The 20515-nt window shown below is 46.8% G+C and overlaps 1 protein-coding gene across 2 annotated transcripts in view; it reads left to right on the forward strand.

Annotated features, from left to right (window-relative positions):
- LOC144611142 (NACHT, LRR and PYD domains-containing protein 3-like) overlaps positions 1–20425 on the forward strand; it is a 67280-nt gene extending 46855 nt beyond the window's left edge. Inside the window, exons 12-14 of one of the 2 annotated variants that reach the window (XR_013549489.1) lie at positions 6425–6592; positions 7290–7776; positions 19859–20425. Coding sequence is in view for 1 of the 2 variants with exons in the window: in XM_078430206.1 (XP_078286332.1) it covers positions 6425–6592; positions 7290–7377 (256 nt within the window). In the remaining variant the exon portion in view is untranslated. Of the gene's footprint in view, positions 1–6424; positions 6593–7289; positions 8664–19858 lie in introns of those variants that run through there. The other variant, XM_078430206.1, reaches the window with a different exon arrangement.
- The last annotated feature ends 90 nt before the right edge of the window (positions 20426–20515 follow it).

Consider the following 20515-nt stretch of genomic DNA (forward strand, 5'->3'; position numbering starts at 1 on the left):
GATTTATGACATCATTCCTGCAACAGGGTGAACATAAATTAACATGTGAGGCCTCACCAATGTCTTGTAGAACTGTAACTTAAAGTTTTAACTTCCATACTCACCACCCAGCTTGACGAAGGCCAGTGTACCACAAGCCTTCTTGACCACCCTATCTACCTGTAATGTCACTTTCAAGGAACAATGTACATGTACACCTGCTCCATTTGCTCCACAACACTCCTTGAAGCCCTTCCATTCACCGTGAAGGTTCTGCCCTGGTTTAACTTCCCAAAATGACACATCTCACAGTTATCTGCATTAAACCCCATTGACCACTCTTCAGTTCACTTGCCCAGCTGATCAAATTGCTGCTGTACGTTTTGATATCCATCTACACTGTCTGTGACACCGATCTGCTTTTGTGTCAGCTGCAAACTTAATAATCATGCCTTGTACATTTTTCAACCAAGTAGTAGATATTAACCACAAACAACAATGCATCCAGTCCCGATCTCTGAGACATGCCGTGCTTCGCTGGCCTCCTTTCCCAAACAAAAACCCTTCTGACATGACCGTCTGCTTCCTTCCATGAAGTCAATTCTGTATCCAGTGTGCTAGCTCTGCCTGGATCTCAATGCAAACCATCCAACTTTCTTTCATCGGACATTACTAGACTTTACCTTGCACTAAACATTACACCCTTTGCGTTGTGTCTGTACACTGCAGACGGCCTGATTGTAATCATGCACAGTTCTTTTCTTCAATCGGATAACACGCACTAATTAGAGCAGATGGTATTGGGGTAGATAACTTCAGATAGCTCCTCTGTCCCTCCCTTCCCCTCCTCCTTCCCAGATCTCCCTCTATCTTCCTGTCTCCACCTATATCCTTCCTTTGTCCCACCCCCGACATCAGTCTGAAGAAGGGTCTCGACCCGAAACGTCACCCATTCCTTCTCTCCCGAGATGCTGCCTGACCTGCTGAGTTACTCCAGCATTTTGTGAATAAATCGATTTGTACCAGCATCTGCAGTTATTTTCTTATACTTATGGTATTGAGGTAGGGTGTTGACATGGATAGAAAATTGGTTGGCAGACAGGAAACAAAGAGCAGGAGTAAACGGGTAGCTAATGTAACCCCACTTTTCAAAAAGGGAGGGAGAGAGAAAACGGGGAATTACAGACCAGTTAGTCTAACATCGGTAGTGGGGAAAATGCTAGAGTCAGTTATTAAAGATGGGATCGCAGCATATTTGGAAAATGGTGAAATCATTGGACAAAGTCAGCATGGATTTATGAAAGGTAAATCATGTCTGACGAATCTTATAGAATTTTTCGAGGATGTAACTAGTAGAGTGGATAAGGGAGAACCAGTGGATGTGTTATATCTGGACTTCCAGAAAGCTTTCGACAAGGTCCCACATAAGAGATTAGTATACAAGCTTAAAGCACACGGTATTGTGGGTTCAGTATTGATGTGGATAGAGAACTGGCTGGCAGACAGGAAGCAAAGAGTAGGAATAAACGGGTCCTTTTCAGAATGGCAGGCAGTGACTAGTGGGGTACCGCAAGGCTCAGTGCTGGGACCCCAGCTATTTACAATATATATTAATGATTTGGACGAGGGAATTGAATGCAACATCTCCAAGTTTGCGGATGACACGAAGCTGGGGGGCAGTGTTAGCTGTGAGGGGGATGCTAGGAGGCTGCAACGTGACTTGGATAGGTTAGGTGAGTGGGCAAAGACATGGCAGATGCAGTATAATGTGGATAAATGTGAGGTTATCCACTTTGGTGGCAAGAACAGGAAAGCAGACTATTACCTGAATGGTGGCCGATTAGGAGAAGGGGAGATGCAACGAGACCTGGGTGTCGTGGCACACCAGTCATTGAAAGTAGGCATGCAGTTGCAGCAGGCAGTGAAGAAAGCGAATGGTATGTTGGCATTCATAGCGAGGGGATTTGAGTATAGGAGCAGGGAGGTTCTGCTGCAGTTGTACAGGGCATTGGTGAGACCACACCTGGAGTATTGCGTACAGTTTTGGTCTCCTAATCTGAGGAAAGACATTCTTGCCATAGAGGGAGTACAGAGAAGGTTCACCAGATTGATTCCTGGGATGGCAGGACTTTCAAATGAAGAAAGACTGGATAGACTCGGTTTGTACTCGCTGGAATTTAGAAGATTGAGGGGGGATCTTATCGAAACTTGCAGGAAGATTGTTCCCGATGTTGGGGAAGTCCAGAACAAGGGGGTCACAGTTTATGGATAAGGGGGAAGTCTTTTAGGACTGAGATGAGAAAGTTTTTTTTCACACAGAAAGTGGTGAATCTGTGGAATTCTCTGCCACAGAAGGTAGTTGAGGCCAGTTCATTGGCTGTATTTAAGAGGGAGTTAGATGTGGCCCTTGTGGCTAAAGGGATCAGGGGGTATGGAGAGAAAGCTGGTACGGGATACTGAGTTGGATGATCAGCCATGATCATATTGAATGGCGGTGCAGGCTCGAAGGGCCGAATGGCCTACTCTTGCACCTATTTTCTATGTTTCTATGGGTCCTTTTCAGAATGGCAGGCAGTGGCGAGTGGAGTGCCGCAAGGCTCGCTGTTGGGGCCGCAACTGTTTACCATATATATTAATGATTTGGAAAAGGGAATTAGAAGCAACACTAGCAAGTTTGCGGATGACACAAAGCTGGGTGGAAGTGTGAACTGTAAAGAGGATGTTAGGAGGTTGCAGGGTGACGTGGACAGGTTGAGTGAGTGGGCAGATGCGTGGCAGATGCAGTATAATATAGATAAATGTGAGGTTATCCACTTTGGCGGCAAAACCAATGAGGCAGATTATTATCTCAATGGTGTTAGGTTAGGTAAGGGGGAAGTGCAGCGAGATCTGGGTGTCCTTGTACACCAGTCACTGAAAGTTGGCATACAGGTACAGCAGGCAGTGATGAAAGCTAATGGAATGTTGGCCTTCATAACAGGCCTTCATAACAGGAGTAAAGAGGTTCTTCTGAAGTTGTACAGGGCCCTGGCAAGACCACATCTGGAGTATTGTGTACAGTTTTGGTCTCCTAATTTGAGGAAGGACATCCTTGTAATTGAGGCAGTGCAGCTTAGGTTCACGAGATTGATCCCTGGGATGGCGGGACTGTCATATGAGGAAAGATTGAAAAGACTCGGCTTGTATTCACTGGAGTTTAGAAGGATGAGAGGGGATCTTATAGAAACATATAAAATTATAAAAGGACTGGACAAGCTAGATGCAGGAAAAATGTTCGCAATGTTGGGTGAGTCCAGAACCAGGGGCCACAGTCTTAGAATAAAGGGGAGGCCATTTAAAACTGAGGTGAGAAGGAACTTTTTCCACCATGAGTTGTGAATTTGTGGAATTCTCTGCCACAGAGGGCAGTGGAGGCCAATTCACTGGATGGATTTAAGAGAGAGTTAGATAGAGCTCTAGGGGCTAGTGGAATCAAGGGATATGGGGAGAAGGCAGGCACGGGTTATTGATTGTGGACGATCAGCCATGATCACAATGAATGGCGGTGCTGGCTCGAAGGGCCAAATGGCCTCCTCCTACACCTATTTTTTTCTGATTCTTTCTTTCTTTCTAACAAAACCACTATCTTGGTACACTGAACTAAACTGAACTAAAGAAATGCATTTTTACCCGATCCCACCATTTACTTACTTATCTACCACAGATGTTGGGCTCACTGGGTCTATAGTTGATCAGCTTTTCCTTGCAGCCCTTCTTCAACAGAGAAACAACATTAGACTAGGGTCCTGAACTTAAAGAAAGGAGACTTTGGGTATGAGATGGGAATTGGCTTGGATAGACTGGCAGATTATACTTAAAAGGTTGACGGTGGAGATGCAATGGCAAAGATTTATGATCTCCAAAAATTGTTCATCATTGTCTGGCGAAAAAATAGAATGGAGAAAGTCACTCAACCATGGCTAATGAGGGGAATTAAAGATGGTGTTAAATCCAAGGTAGAGGCATCTAAATTGGTCAGAGTAAACAGCAAACTGGAGGACTGGGAGACATTTAGAACGCAACAGAGCAGGACAAAGGGTGAATTGAGAGGGGAAAAAGAGAGCATGAAAGAAAGCTTGCGGGGAATGTAAAACTGAGTCTAAATGTTTCTTTAAAGGAAGAAGGAAGAGATTAGTGAAGACAAATGTCGGTCCTTTACAATCAGAAACAGGTGAATTTACAATGGAACAACAAGGAAATAGCAGAACAGAACAGTTGACTTCATACACTTCACTTCCAATTCCCATCCTGCCCTTAAATATACCTGGACTATCTCTGACATCTCCCTACCGTTTCTGGACCTCACCATCTCCATCACAGGAGACAGACTAGAGAATTTATTATAAACCCACTGACTCGCACAGCTATCTGGACTACACTTCTTCCCACCCGGTCCCCTGCAAAAAGTCTATCCCCTACTCCCAATTCCTCCGTCTACGCAGCATCTGCGCCCGGGATGAGGTGTTTCACACTAGGGCATCAGAGATGTCCTCATTCTTCAGGAAACGGGGCTTCCTCTCCTCCATTATAGATGAGGCTCTCACTAGGGTCTCTTCTACATCCCGCAGCTCCGCTCTTGCTCCCCCTCCCCCCACTCGCAACAAGGACAGAATCCCCCTCGTTCTCACCTTCCACCCCACCAGCCAGCGGATCCAACATATCAACCACCAACATTTCCGTCACCTACAATGGGACCCCACCACTGGCCATATCTTCCCATCCCCTCCCTTCTCTGCGTTCCGCGTAACTCCCTGGTCCACTCGTCCCTTCCTATCCAAACCACCCCATCCCCGGGCACTTTCCACTGCAACCGCACGAGATGCAACACCTGCCCCTTTACCTCCCCACTCAACTCCATCCAAGGACCCAAACAGTCTTTCCAGGTGAGACAGAGGTTCACCTGCACCTCCTCCAACCTCATCTATTGCATCCGCTGCTCTAGATGTCAACTTATTTACATCGGCGAAACCAAGCGCAGGCTCGGCGATCGCTTCGCTCAACACCTGCGCTCGGTCCGCATTGACCAAACTGATCTCCCAGTGGCCGAGCACTTCAACTCCCCCTCCCATTCCCAGTCTGACCTTTCTGTGATGGGCCTCCTCCAGTGCCATAGTGAGGCCCACCGGAAATTGGAGGAACAGCGCCTCATATTTCGCCTGGGCAGCCCAGTGGTATGAACATCGACTTCTCCAACTTTAGATAGCTCCTCTGTCCCTCTCTTCCACTCCTCCTTCCCTGATCTCCCTCTATCTTCCTGTCTCCATCTATATCCTTCCTTTGTCCCGCCCCGCTGACATCAGTCTGAAGAAGGGTCTTGACCCGAAACGTCACCCATTCCTTCTCTCCCGAGATGCTGCCTGACCTGCTGAGTTACTCCAGCATTTTGTGAATAAATACCTTCTTAGAACAGTTAAACAAGTAATTTGAAGATAGACATAAAAAGCTGGAGTCACTCAGCGGGATAGGCAGCAACTCAGGAGAGATGGAAAGGGTGACGTTTCGGGTCAAGACTCGACCCAATGCGTCTCTACCCGACAGGCAGTGGCGAGTGGAGTGCTACAAGGCTCGGTGCTGGGGCCACAACTATTTACAATATATATTAATAATATGATTTAGATGATGGGATTAAAAGTAACACTAGCAAATTTGCAGATGACACAGAGCTGGGTGGCAGTGTGAACCGCGAAGAGGATGCTAGGTGGTTGCAGGGTGACTTGGGCAGGTTGAGTGGTAAGACAGAAGCATGGCAGATGCAGTACAATGTAGATAAATGTGAGGTTATCCACTTTGGCAGCAAGAACAAGGAGGTAGATTATTAACTCAATGGTGTCAGATTAGGGGAAAGGGAAGTCCAACGAGACCTGGGTTTCCTTGTTCACCAGTCACTGTGTGAGAGGTCTGAGGCAAACCTTTTACTCCCAGTAAGTTGTATCTGCAATGAACAGACAGAAAGATTAGTGGAAGCTGAGACTTTGGCAGCATTTCACAACAGTCCTGAGGAATCATGACATAGAAGGCTTACGCTCAGTACTGGCAGATTGCGTTGAAACGTGAAGGTGGCCCTTGCCTGGTGTGGGCGTGTTTGGCTGAGTGGTCTGTTTCCATGATGCTGTAAGTCCATGATTCCATGTCCTTCTGTCATTACTGTCAACATTAGTGCAATAACCAGTGCTGGCAGGTCACACAAATGGGTGTATGGGACAAGCTGCCAGAGGAGGTAGTTGAGGCTGGGACTATCCCAATGTTTAAGAAACAGTTAGACAGGCACATGGTTAGAGCAGGTTGGAGGGATATGGACCAAATGCAGGCAGGTGGGACTAGTGTAGCTGGGACATGTTGGGCCAAAGGGCTCATTTCCACAGTCTCTCTGACTCTGACTCCTGTTGTTTCTCTATCTGATCCCCAGGCTGTATAAGAATGGCCTGACGGATTCTTGCACGGAGGATCTCTCGTTGTGTCTCAGTAAAATGCATTCACTGAAAGTTGTGGACCTGGGAGCAAACTCTTTCACAGACTTATCTGTTCCCGCTCTCCGCCGCCTCATAGAGAAACGCAAGAATTTTAAGCAGATCAAGTAAGTGTGTTACTTGCACTAATGAAAGACATTCTAGCCATAGAGGGAGTACAGAGAAGGTTCACCAGATTGATCCCTGGAATGGCAGGACTTTCATATGAAGAAAGACTGGATAGACTCGGCTTGTACTCGCTGGAATTTAGAAGACTGAGGGGGGATCTTATTGAAACATATAAAATTCTTAAGGGGTTGGAGAGGCTAGATGCGGGAAGATTGTTCCCGATGTTGGGGGAGTCCAGAACCAGGGGTCACAGCTTAAGGATAAGGGGGAAGTCTTTTAGGACCGAGATGAGAAAACATTTCTTCACACAGAGAGTGGTAAGTCTGTGGAATTCTCTGCCACAGAAGGTAGTTGAGGCCAGTTCATTGGCTATATTTAAGAGGGAGTTAGATGTGGCCCTTATGGCTAAAGGGATCAGGTGGTGTGGAGAGAAGGCAGGTACAGGTTACTGAGCTGGATGATCAGCCATGATCATATTGAATGGCGGTGCAGGCTCGAAGGGCCGAATGGCCTACTCCTGCACCTATTTTCTATGTTTCTATGTTCTATGTTACAGTTTAATGTGATATAGGCTCCATGGATTTGCATGCTATTCTGGTGATATTTGTCTGTAAATGTGGTTGAAATATTAACTTCATTCCGTTATTGACAATGTTCAATCTCCTTATTCTCTCTTTATTCTTCAATCTGTTTCAGACTCCAGGGGAATCCGATCAGTTCAGATGGACAGGACCAACTGAAGTCTCTGCGCGGACTCAGAAAAGGATTAAATATTAAACTGTGACAATTTCAAGAAGAAATGTTTCCATCCTGGGGATGGTGATGTTTTTGACCAGTTTCCCCGAGTCCCTGCCATCCTGTTCAAAGGGCTGTGCTGCAGATTAATCCCCATCCACCCACACCTCGAGGTGAACATGTGCTGCCACCCGTGTAGACAGGACAGGCCCAATCCTTACTCGTATATCTCCAGCGCCCTCGCCTTGTCAATTGATCTGCGGGACATCTCAGCCTGGGTATCTCCAACTTGAGCCCTGTGCAAATACAGGGAAAGGAATGGCCCAGGATGAGCTCAGTTTGGGCAGTTGAAGAACGAGAATCTTACTCCCTAATCCTAGGGTTGATTTGATCGGGGAAATTATGTTGATCAAGCTGTTGAAGACGGTGCAGCGATGACTTCGGAGTGGTAATGCTCAAGTCCATTTTGAAGTACAGCTATGTATTATGTCCAGTCGTTAAACAAACCTCTTTGTTGGGCGTCACGGTGGCGCAGTGGTAGAGTTGCTGCCTTATAGCGAATGCTGGGCCGGAGTCCCGGGTTCGATCTCGACTACGGGTGCTATCAGTACGGAGTTTGTACGTTCTCCCCGTAACCTGCGTGGGTTTTCTCCAGGATCTTCGGTTTCCTTCCACACTCAAGACATACATGTCATAATTGGCTTGGTAAATGTAAAAATTGTCCCTAGTGGGTATAGGATAGTGTTAATGTGCGTGGATTGTTGGTTGGCATTGTCCCGGTGGACCAAGCCTGTTTCCGCGCTGCATCTCTAAACTAAACTAGCCACTGATACTTCACACAATGAATTACTGTGACATAAGATTATTAAGGGGTTGGACACGTTAGAGGCAGGAAACATGTTCCCAATGTTGGGGGAGTCCAGAACCAGGGGCCACAGTATAAGAATAAGGGGTAGGCCATTTAGAACTGAGATGAGGAAAAACTTATTTCAGTCAGAGAGTTGTGAATCTGTGGAATTCTCTGCCTCAGATGGCAGTGGAGGCCAATTCTCTGAATGCATTCAAGAGGGAGCTAGATAGAGCTCTTAAGGATAGCGGAGTCAGGGGGTATGGGGAGAAGGCAGGAACGGGGTACTGATTGAGAATGATCAGCCATGATCATATTGAATGGCGGCGCTGGCTCGAAGTGCCGAATGGTCTCCTCCTGCACCTATTGTCTATTGACATTCCTGACTATTTCTTGCATGCTACTTTATCAATTGGGCATTATTGTGATTCATTTGTGAAATGTTCTGTAACGTTTCATTCACCGATCATTATTTGATTCAGTGTTTTATAAGGGTTGTTATGTTATTGACCACGTGCACAATAAACTACTGCAAGTGATTCGTGATATCTATGATGATACAAAGCAGACGTACTAGACTTGGATACTGACTGAGATGCATGTGATGTTCAGAAACATTTTAGACACTTTCTGTCTCGATGTACATATGAAAGGAGGGCAACTCTTGGTTAGTAAGTTTGAGGATAGTGGGTCGTATCATAGATAGCGAAGATGATTATCACAAATTACAGCAGGATTTTGCACAATTGGGCAAATGGTCTGGGAAGTGGTTCGTGAAGTTTAAATATGTGCGAGGTGTTGCATTTGGGAAAGTCGAACCAGGGCAGGATCGTGACCCAGAGGACACCAGGCTGTCACCGGGTGAATGTATAAACTCTGCAAGACAGCAACCGTAGTTAGATGGCGTCAGGCGGTAGATCTACTGCTATGCCACCCATAAATGCCTTGGTAAATAGGGGAGTTGAGAGGCAGGAAGGGTAAAACCTTATTCCTGGGAACGTTGAGGCTGAAGGGTGATGTTATTAAATTAATTACAATTTTATTAAGCAGACTCATGGTCCATTAGAATACACATACAGTACACAGTATATACATATACAATTAAATTAAATTAGAAAAGGCAACAATACCAATGTTTCCATATAGGTGCCAGGTATCTCACGGCACTGAAACCAGGATTTACCAGCAGCACAATGATGGAATTCTGAGAACCATTCAATCGGCATATAAATTTAAACATGAGATTCCTCAACAGGGCATAAAACGTATTGACTCCTGCACTACAAAACAATTCACTTGCACTGCACCACCTTGGCTTTCTGAGCAATATGCACATGCAGTCATTATAGGCAACCTTAAGTTTATGGATGCTTGACTTATTAAACTTTATCCACAAAGGAGCAGTGTAAAGAGGAGTACAGTACGCTCTAAACAGGTTTATCTTGACATTTCCTGAGCACCAGTGGAATTTCCTAACCAACATGTTAGCTTGTGCATACAACATGCGGCGCTGTCTATACATGTCCTCATCATCAGACATTTGATCTGTGATGACATGTCCCAGATACTTAGCTTTACAGCAGACAGATAGAACCTGCCCTGACAGGTAAAATGATGGGAAGACTAGATCTTTGTCCCCTTTTACTTTACAAATCATGACAACGCTCTTTTTAGCATTGTATTTCACGTCAAATTGGACACCATACTCAGAGCATATATTCAACATCTGCTGAAACCCAGCACTGCTAGGAGAAAAAACCACCAGATCATCGGCATACATAAGATGGTTTACCAGGGTGTTACCAATCATACATCCTGTTTTACAGCCTCTAAGCTGGTCAGATAAATCATTCATGTACACATTAAAGAGGGCTGGTGAAAGTAGCCCCCCCCTGGCGAACCCCATTACCAACACCAAATGGTACAGAGACTGCATTACCCCATTTGACCTGCATGCTCTGGTTGGCATACCAATATGCCAGGACCCTAATTATACTGTTAGGCACTCCTCTTTGACTCAGTTTTTGGAACAGCTTATGATGGTTGACTCGATCAAAAGCTTTAGAGGCATCAATAAAACCAATTAACACAGAGGAATTCTGCCTTCTATACATTTCAACCATTTCCTTCAGGGCATAGATACATAAATCAGTACCATGCTTAGCCTTGAAGCCAAACTGGTTGTCTGTAGTACCCAAATAAAAACATAATCTATCTAATAAAATTATTTCCAGGACTTTGGATAACACACTGGCTAGAGCAATCGGTCTGTAATTATCCAAGCTCCCCACCTTGCCCGCTTTGTCCTTGATGACAGGCACCAGAGTAACGGACAACATGGAGTCCGGTAACAGACCATGATTCATAAGGCCAGTAAAACAGATTGCAAGAAGGGCAGCAACCCTCGGGCTTGCAAGTTTGAGGTGCTCTGCAGTGATCTGATCTAAGCCGCTAGCTTTGTTATCAGCTAGCTGTGTGATTGCTTGATAGACCTTATTGGCTGTGATTCCCACTTTGTCACTGTTGGTAATGTTGCCCACTTTGTAGGGATCACTTTTAATACAATTGAATAGCTCAGAGAAATGTTGCCTCCACAAATCAGCTATGTTGTCGGCCCCTGAGACTCCTTCTATGGTACATGGTAACGATGTACTGCCTCTGTTCAGAGCTCTCACCTCCTTCCAGAAGCCAGTAACATCGTTACCAAGGAGCTTATCAGCCATAGAGTCTGCTCTCATTAATTGTTCGTGTTTGCTGATATAACGAACTGCATATTTATACCGAGCATTACTAAGCTTTTTGTGATCCAGGACAGGCCCCTCTCTGGGCCTACCTGCCAGGACGAAAGCCTTAAAGGCATCCTTAGCTTCAGCATGATGAGCAGCCACATGTTTATTCCACCCTGGCTTAATGCTGTGTCTTTTATCAGAGTGAGTAAAGCATGGCCTACTAGCTTCATACACAGCACCCACAATACAATTATACAGGTCCTTACAGTGAGCGTTGTTATTACAATTCACATCAGTACACATAATCGCATCTCTGGGTAGATATACATTACTTAGAAGGACATCAGTTCTCCCATAGTATAACATCACATCCTCATCTGAGAGCTTAGACCAATCCAGGTTAGCCTTACAGGCACTATTAACCTCCTGAGACATCTCCGGGAGACTGCCCCAATCGAGTGCCATAACAAAAGGAACATGATCAGACATAGATGCCTCATACACAATCTCCATAGATCTTAGAATATCATGAGCATCAGCAGTGCTAATGCAGTGGTCAAGCCATGATGTAGAGTGCCAGGCCTCACTTATGTAAGAATAACTATCTGCAGGTAGGAGCTTTTGGCTGGATAATATAAGAGTGTTATCGACACAAAACTGCAGCATATGCTTTGCAAACAAGGAACTTTTGTCTCCTGCGTTGTTACCCAGGCATAGCCCGCGGCAGTTGTATGATCCAACCCGCATAAAGTTTAACTGGGCAGGGTGGCAGCCCCATTCAGCACTCTTGCTCCCGTCTCTCCCGCTTTAGGTGGTTCTAGCCCCTAGAGCTCTATCTAACTCTCTTAAATCCATCCAATGATTTGGCTTCCACTGCCCTCTGTGGCAGAGAATTTCACAAATTTACAACTCTGGGTGGAAAAGCTTCTTCTCACCTCAGTTTTAACTGGCCTCCCCTTTATTCTTAGACTGTGTGGTCCCTGGTTCTGGACTCCCCCAATATTGGGAACATTTTTCCTGCATCTAGCTTGTCCATTCCTTTTATAATTTTATATGTTTCTAGAAGATCCCCTCTCATCCTTCTAAACTCCAGTGAATACAAGCCTAGTCTTTTCAACCTTTCTTCATAAGACAGCCCCGCCATCCCGGGGATCAATCTCGTGAACCTACGTTGCACTGCCTCAATTACAAGGATGTCCTTCCTGAAATCAGGAGACCAAAACTGTACACAATATTCCATCGTCCGGTCCTGGAGATTTCTGGCTTAAATGTGAGGGTATCCACTTTGGCGGCAAGAACAGGAAAGCAGAGTATTACCTGAATAGTGGCCAATTAGGAAAAGGGGAGATGCAACGTGACCTGGGTGTCATGGTGCACCAGTCATTGAAAGCAAACGTGCAGGTGCAGCAGGCAGTGAAGAAAGCGAATGGTGTGTTAGCATTCATAGCAAGAGGATTTGACTATAGGAGCAGGGAGGTTCTGCTGCAGTTGTACAGGGCCTTGGTGAGACCCCACCTGGAGTATTGTGTACAGTTTTGGTCTCCTAATCTGAGGAAAGACATTCTAGCCTTAGAGGGAATACAGAGAAGGTTCACCAGATTGATCCCTGGGATGGCAGGACTTTCATATGAAGAAAGACTGGATAGACTCGGCTTATACTCGCTGGAATTTGGAAGACTGAGGGGGGATCTTATTGAAACATGTAAAAATTTTAAGGGGTTGGAGAGGCTAGATGCGGGAAGATTGTTCCCGATGTTGGGGAAGTCCAGAACCAGGGGTCGCAGCGTAAGGATAAGGGGGGAGTCTTTTCGGACCGAGATGAGAAAACATTTCTTCACACAGAGAGTGGTGAGTCTGTGGAATTCTCTGCCACAGAAAGTAGTTGAGGCCAGTTCATTAGCTATATTTAAGAGGGAGTTAGATGTGGCCCTTCTGGCTAAAGGGATCAGGGGGTATGGAGAGAAGGCAGGTACAGGTTACTGAGCTGGATGATCAGCCATGATCATATTGAATGGCGGTGCAGGCTCGAAGGGCCAAATGGCCTACTCCTGCACCTATTTTCTATGTTTCTATGTCTCCTGAATAGCCTCTCCACCTCCACAATTTCTATTGTTGGAGATGGAGAAGTGGCCAGACTGATGTTGGGCAGCTAGGAGGGGGGGGGGGGAGTGGACGAGGGTGCACTTTGCAGACTGGAGTCACGCTGTTAGTGGGTGTGAAGTGGTGATTGCATGGGGGGGGGGGGGGGGGGAGGTTCCTCTTGTAGCTGGAGATTTCTTGCAAGCCTTTCCAAACTGAAAAGGAGTCATTAGCTGAGAACCTGCTCCTCAGCTTCTCAGAGCACCTTTCCTTGGCACCTCGGATTCTTCGTCTCAGCTTGTAGTTGGCCTGCCTGAAGAGGTCTGTATCCCCGTTCCTGTAGGCCTCATCTTTTGACTGGCGGAGCTGTCTGAGTTCTGATGTGAACCAGGGCTTGCTGTTGTTGAACTAGATCAGGGTCTCAGAGGGAATGCAACAAAGAGAGGGGGAGATAGGAGAGGGAGAGAGAGAGTGGGGAAGAGAGAGGGGTGAGGAATAGGGGAGAGAGGGAGAGAGAGGGAGAAGGTGGTATCAAATACTATTTTAATTCATTATTGTAAACTTATTCGTAAACAGTGGAGAGGGAGGGAGAGAAAGGCTGAGAAGGAGGTGGAGGAGAGAGGGCAGAGAGGGGGGATCAAATATTAGTTTAATTTATTATTGTAAATGTAGTCATATACAGTGGAGGCGGGGGGCGAGAAAGAGGAGGGAGATAGAGGGAGGAGTGGGCAGAGAGAGAGGGGGGAAGGAAGGGGAGGAAGAGAGAGGGGGGTTACAAATATTAGTTTAATTTCTTGTAAAGTTATTCTAAAGTGGAGGGGGCTGGTGATTGTGCTGGCAACGACACGTAAAGCCGAATGGTGTTGGCATGCTGGTGCAGTGGATGCCAGAGCTGTGATTCGATGAACGGTGCCTGATTATCCTGCTTGCCCAATAGACAATAGGCAATAGGTGCAGGAATAGGCCATTCGGCCCTTCGAGCCAGCACCGCCATTCAATGTGATCATGGCTGATCATTCACAATCAGTACCCCGTTCCTGCCTTCTCCCCATACCCCCTGACTCCACTACCCTTAAGAGCTCTATCGAACTCTCTCTTGAATGCATTCAGAGAATTGGCCTCCACTGCCTTCTGAGGCAGAGAATTCCACAGATTTACTACTCTCTGAGTGAAAAAGTTTTTCTTCATCTCCGTTCTAAACGGCGTACCCCTTATACTTAAACTTTCAAGTTTTCAACAAATATCTTGTTACTGCTGAAGAATCCTTCAGCCTTCAGTATTTTGTTGGCCACATGGAGCAGCCACAGACCATTGTAACAGCGCTCCAGAACGATGCCCTAGTGCTCTAGAACAAGGCCCTAGTGAGACCGCACCTGGAGTAATGTGTGCAGTTTTGGTCTCCAAATTTGAGGAAGGATATTCTTGCTTTTGAGGTTCACTATAGCAAGGTTCAGCGTAGGTTCACTAGGTTAAATCTCGGAATGGCGGGACTATCATATGTTGAAAGACTGGAGCGACTAGGCTTGTGTACACTGGAATTTAGAAGGATGAGAGTGGTCTTATCGAAACGTATAAGATTATTAAGGGGTTGGACACGTTAGAGGCAGGAAACATGTTTCCAATGTTTGGGGAGTCCAGAACAAGGGGCCACAGTTTAAGAATAAGGGGTAGAACATTTAGAACGGAGATGAGGAAAAACTTTTTCAGTCAGAGTTGTGAATCTGTGGAATTCTCCGCCTCAGAAGGCAGTGGAGGCCAATTCTCTGAATGCATTCAAGAGACAGCTAGATAGAGCTCTTAAGGATAGCGGAATCAGGGGGTATGGGGAGAAGGCAGGAACGGGGTAGTGATTGAGAATGGTCAGCCATGATCATATTGAATGGTGGTGCGTACAGGCTCGAAGGGCCGAATGGCCTCCTCCTGCACCTATTGTCTGTTGATGCGCATGTGTTCAGCAGAGATTTCCGTAGCCTGGGAAATGATCTGCTTGAACTCGGCCACAGTTTGGTCGAAGTAGGGCCGAACAGGTACTCCAAAGACGTACAGGTATGTAGGTTAATTGGCTGGGTAAATGTAAAAATTGTCCCTAGTGGGTGTAGGATAGTGTTGGTGTACGGGGATCGCTGGGCGGCACGGACTTGGTGGGCCGAAAAGGCCTGTTTCCGGCTGTATATATATGATGATATGATATGATGATATGATATGATATAACATTGACGGGTGGAGCCAGGGTTTCTGTCTTCAGGTTAACCACGTGCACCTTCGCCATCACTTCCCCCGACTTGTACGGTTGAAAGTTCTGCTCCGGTCGCCTGGTCTCCACCGAGCAGCATCCCCACAGGGGTCTCCCCTTCTCCCTTGTACGAATGCTCCAGGTAATCGTAAAGCTCGTTGTGCTTGACCAGCCGGCAGCGGTCGAGTGGAAGCACATCTTCTAGTTCCCTCAGCTTGCACACTATCTCCTAAGCTTCCCGTAACGTTTTGTCCTTGTTGACCTCCAGCTTGTTGTACATCATTGTCTATCTCATGGGGTGAATGCAGAACAGCTTGATCTTGCATGATCCGCTCTTGCTCCCCCTCCCCCCACTCGCAACAAGGACATGTGTTCTCACCTTCCACCCCACCAGCCATGCGATCCAACATATCATCCACCAACATTTCCGTCACCTATAAAGGGACCCCACCACTGGCCATATCTTCCCATCCCCTCCCCTCTCTGCGCTCCGCTGAGACCATTCCCTCCGTGACACCCTGGTCCACTCGTCCCTTCCTACCCAAACCATCCCAACCCCGGGCACTTTCCCCTGCAACCGCACGAGATGCAACACCGGTCCCTTTACCTACCCCCTCAACTCCATCCAAGGACCCAGACAGTCTTTCCAGGTGAGACAAAGGTTCACCTGCACCTCCTCCAACCTCATCTATTGCATCCGCTGCTCTAGATGTCAACTTATTTACATCGGCGAAACCAAGCACAGGCTCGGCGATCGCTTCGCTCAACACCTTCTTTTTTTTTTCTTTTTTTTTTAATCAAAAAATACTTTATTCAAGTAATAAATATCATTTACAAAACATCTTTTTTAAACAAACCCATCCGACATTTCCGGAGGTTACACACAAGAACAGATCTTTTTTAAACAAACCCATCCGACATTTCCGGAGGTTACACTTTCAATACAGGCATTTACTTAGACATTTACATACATTTACATACATTTACCCAGTATCCCTTATTTGGAGGGGCGTCTCTCTCCACCCCACCCTGACCCCCATGTCCAGCAGCGGAAGGACCCTAAACTGTGGTCCTCCCCCACAGGGCCTTGGCGTTGGCTGCACCGAGCTTCAGAGCGTCCCTCAGCACGTACTCCTGCAGTCTGCCGCATTAACCAACCTGATCTCCCGGTGGCCGAGCACTCCCATTCCCAGTCTGACCTTTCTGTCATGGGACTCCTCCAGTGCCATAGTGAGGCCCACCGGAAATTGGAGGAACAGCACCTCATATTTCGCCTGGGCAGTTTGCAGCCCAGTGGTATGAACATCGACTTCTCCAACTTTAGATAGTTCCTCTGTTCCTCCCTTCCCCTCCTCCTTCCCAGATCTCCCTCTATCTTCCTGTCTCCACCTATATCCTTCCATTGTCCCGCCCCCCTGACATCAGTCTGAAGAAGGGTCTCGACCCGAAACGTCACCCATTCCTTCTCTCCCGAGATGCTGCCTGACCTGCTGAGTTACTCTAGCATTTTGTGAATAAATTGATCTTCATATCATCATATATATATACAGCGCGGAAACAGGCCTTTTCGGCCCACCAAGTCCGTGCCGCCCAGCGATCCCCGCACATTAACACTATCCTACACCCACTAGGGACAATTTTTACATTTACCCAGTCAATTAACCTACATACCTGTACGTCTTTGGAGTGTGGGAGGAAACCGAAGATCTCGGAGAAAACCCACGCAGGTCACGGGGAGAACGTACAAACTGCTTACAGTGCAGCACCCGTAGTCAGGATCGAACCTGAGTCTCCGGCGCTGCATTCGCTGTAAAGCAGCAACTCTATCTTGCATGTATTGCGTTCGATTTCCTTTTGCCTTTTCGATCCCTGCCTTTGATGTCTTATCACTGGTACTGTTATTGTCCATGCAATGTTGTTGTTCATCCTCAACATCATCGTTGGTTCCTCGGGGGTGTTAGTCGTCGCCCTTTGTGTTTCACGAACCTGGGATTGATAGAGCGTTTGTCAGCCCAGTGGGACTATGCTGCGTCAAAGAGAGCCAACGGGACTACCTTTATCCAATTCAGCCCAGTCTCCTCCATCAGCTCTGCTAGTTCACCAGATTGATCCCTGGGATGGCAGGACTTTCATATGAAGAAAGACTGGATAGACTCGGCTTGTACTCGCTGGAATTTAGAAGACTGAGGGGGGATCTTATTGAAACATATAAAATTCTTAAGGGGTTGGAGAGGCTAGATGCGGGAAGATTGTTCCCGATGTTGGGGAAGTCCAGAACCAGGGGTCACAGCTTAAGGATAAGGGGGAAGTCTTTTAGGACCGAGATGAGAAAACGTTTCTTCACACAGAGAGTGGTGAGTCTGTGGAATTCTCTGCCACAGAAGGTAGTTGAGGCCAGTTCATTGGCTATATTTAAGAGGGAGTTAGATGTGGCCCTTGTGGCTATAGTGATCAGGGGGTATGGAGAGAAGGCAGGTAAGGGAGACTGAGTTGGATGATCAGCCATGATCATATTAAATGGCGGTGCAGGCTCGAGGGGCCGAATGGCCTATTCCTGCACTTATTTTCTATGTTTCTATGTTTAGTTTCCAGGGTCCCATTGGCCTTTCAACCATGCCAGGCAGCTTGTGGATGGTGGACACAATGGAATTGTTGTCTCAGGCGAAAATGTGGGCAGACCTCTTCATTTATTTTTGCCATAAAATGGGGACCAATGTCAGAGCTGATAGTTGCAGGCAATTCCAACCGGGGAATAATTTCCCTCAGAATGATCCTCACCGTGGTTTCAGCTGTAGCATTTACAGTTGGCAGAGCTTCTCTCCATCGGCTAAATAAATCCACAATTACCAAACAATATTTGCAGCACTGTAGCCGCGGTAGTTCTGTAAAATCTATTTGTATACTGTACACTCAACGGGTGTGCTGAGATTTAGATTTTTTAGATTTAGATTTAGAGATACAGCGCGGAAACAGCCCCTTCGGCCCACCGAGTCCGACCGCCCAGCGATCCCCGCACATTAACACTGTCCTACACCCACTAGGGACAATTTTTACATTTACCCAGTCAATTAACCTACATACCTGCACGTCTTTGGAGTGTGGGAGGAAACTGAAGATCTCGGAGAAAACCCACGCAGGTCACGGGGAGAACGTACAAACTCCGTACAGACGGCGCCCGTAGTCAGGATCGAACCTGAGTCTCCGGCGCTGAGCATCGGCGTCAATCCCTTTGAACATTTTAACACTTTCCCTGGGTTGTTTCGTTTACAAATTCCACATTCAGAAGCTTATTTCAACGTTTCCTGGCCGATCTTCGGAAGCCACCAGGTTCTTTCGCCATTCTCATCATTCCCTCCTTTCCATCGTGCGTCAGCGAATGGATGCAATTAAGGAGGGAAGCCAGGAAGGTATCAGGTACACAAACTTGTCCAAGAGGGGTGAGCCAAAGATCGGTGTCACGTCCCTCTGGTTTCCATAAACCATGTTGCGCAGCAGAGGTGTCCTTCTGTAGAGCCCTGACCTCTCCCATGTCTGGCAAGGCCATTCTATTCGCACAAGGTATTTATTTCACAAAATGCTGGAGTAACTCAGCAGGTCGGGCAGCTCCTTTTGAGAGAAAGAATGGGTGACGTTTCGGGTCGAGACCCTTCAGATCTGTGGGCCGACGTGAGGAGGTCTGTGCGGCTGTCCTGTGCAGTTTTGGTCTCCAAATTTGAGGAAGGATATTCTTGCTATTGAGGGCGTGCAGCGTAGATTTACTATGTTAATTCCCGGAATGGCGGGACTTTCATATGTTGAAAGATTGGAGCGACTAGGCTTGTATACACTGGAATTTAGGATGAGAGGAGATCTTATCGAAACGTATAAGATTATTAAGGGGTTGGACACGTTAGAGGCAGGAAACATGTTCCCAATGTTGGGGGAGTCCAGAACCAGGGGCCACCGTTTAAGAATAAGGGGTAGGGCATTTAGGACGGAGATGAGGAAAAACGTTTTCAGTCATAGAGTTGTGAATCTGTGGAATTCTCTGCCTCAGAAGGCAGTGGAGGCCAATTCTCTGAATGCATTCAAGAGAGAGCTGGATAGAGCTCTTAAGGAAAGCGGAGTCAGGGGGTATGGGAAGAAGGCAGGAACGGGGTATTGATTGAGAATGATCAGCCGTGATCACATTGAATGGCGGTGCTGGTTCGAAGGGCCGAATGGCCTCCTCCTGCACCTATTGTCTATTGACTGTCGGGAAAGGGAGGCCCTGGGAGACCGGATCGGAGGCGCCAGTGTGGGCGCTGCATTAATTACTGTGGGGGTGAAGGGCCAGTGCTTGCAACGTTGCGCATTGAACCCTGCCTCCTGCTGCTTGGCTGCCCTGGGTTTGCGGGGCATAAGGGGGTGAAGGAACCTTCCATTATAAGTCGCGTTGCTCCTCTTCTTCGTCTATGAACAGGGTCGCTATGCCAGAGAAGGGGTCCCCGGGGTTTTCTCGATTTGGCGCCTGTGTTTTTTTAACCAACTGTTGCTTTTGTCCAAAGCCTGACCCACCGTATTTCCTGAAAAACTTTTCTTACTTCACACCGGATTTCTTCCCAGAGACTGGCTTGAACTTGTCTGAATACCCAATTCACCTAATCTTTGTCTATATAACTAGATCAACCTCAGACGAGAGACCACGGTATTCCCGGGAACTCGCTCCGGAGTTGAGACTGAATGGACCCAATAGTGCCCCCCTCGCGGTCCTGGTCTCGTCGTGGCCACTTACTCAGTCGTCGGAGATGGTCCCAGCGAGATCCTGCCGACCACGCCAGCGTTAAAGCCAGTCCGCAGTCAGACAAAATTTTGGTAAGACCAATAACCAAGATATGCCTGCTTCTGGAAGGTGAAGGAGAAGATTGAAGAATTGCGAAAGAAATTTGTACGCTGATGTATATGTAATGCGTATTGTTTTGATATTGGATGAATATTAAGCTTTTATAGCTCCTTTGATATCTATTAGTAATTGCTTCGTTCTATACGCAGAACAATTAGGGGCCGGGATGTAGGAGCCATTTATGCTTAATTCAGTTATTGTCATTGTGTTATGGCTATGTTTTAATATTTCTAGTTTATGTCTTTTTTGCCTGCTTGTGGGTGTGACTTAATGCGTAATTGGGAGTGTCGAGATGGGAGGAGGCTAGTGTGTTGACAGAGGTTGTGGGTCAGTTTTGACTCGGAGGATGGTGAGCATACAGTTCTTTACCATGCGCTCGCACCGGTTATATTTGTAAGAACCATACGGTAATAACTGCAAGAATTTCTAGATATTGTT

The sequence above is a fragment of the Rhinoraja longicauda genome, chromosome 39 (genome assembly GCF_053455715.1).
Source record: "Rhinoraja longicauda isolate Sanriku21f chromosome 39, sRhiLon1.1, whole genome shotgun sequence".
Classification (NCBI taxonomy): Eukaryota; Metazoa; Chordata; class Chondrichthyes; order Rajiformes; family Arhynchobatidae; genus Rhinoraja; species Rhinoraja longicauda.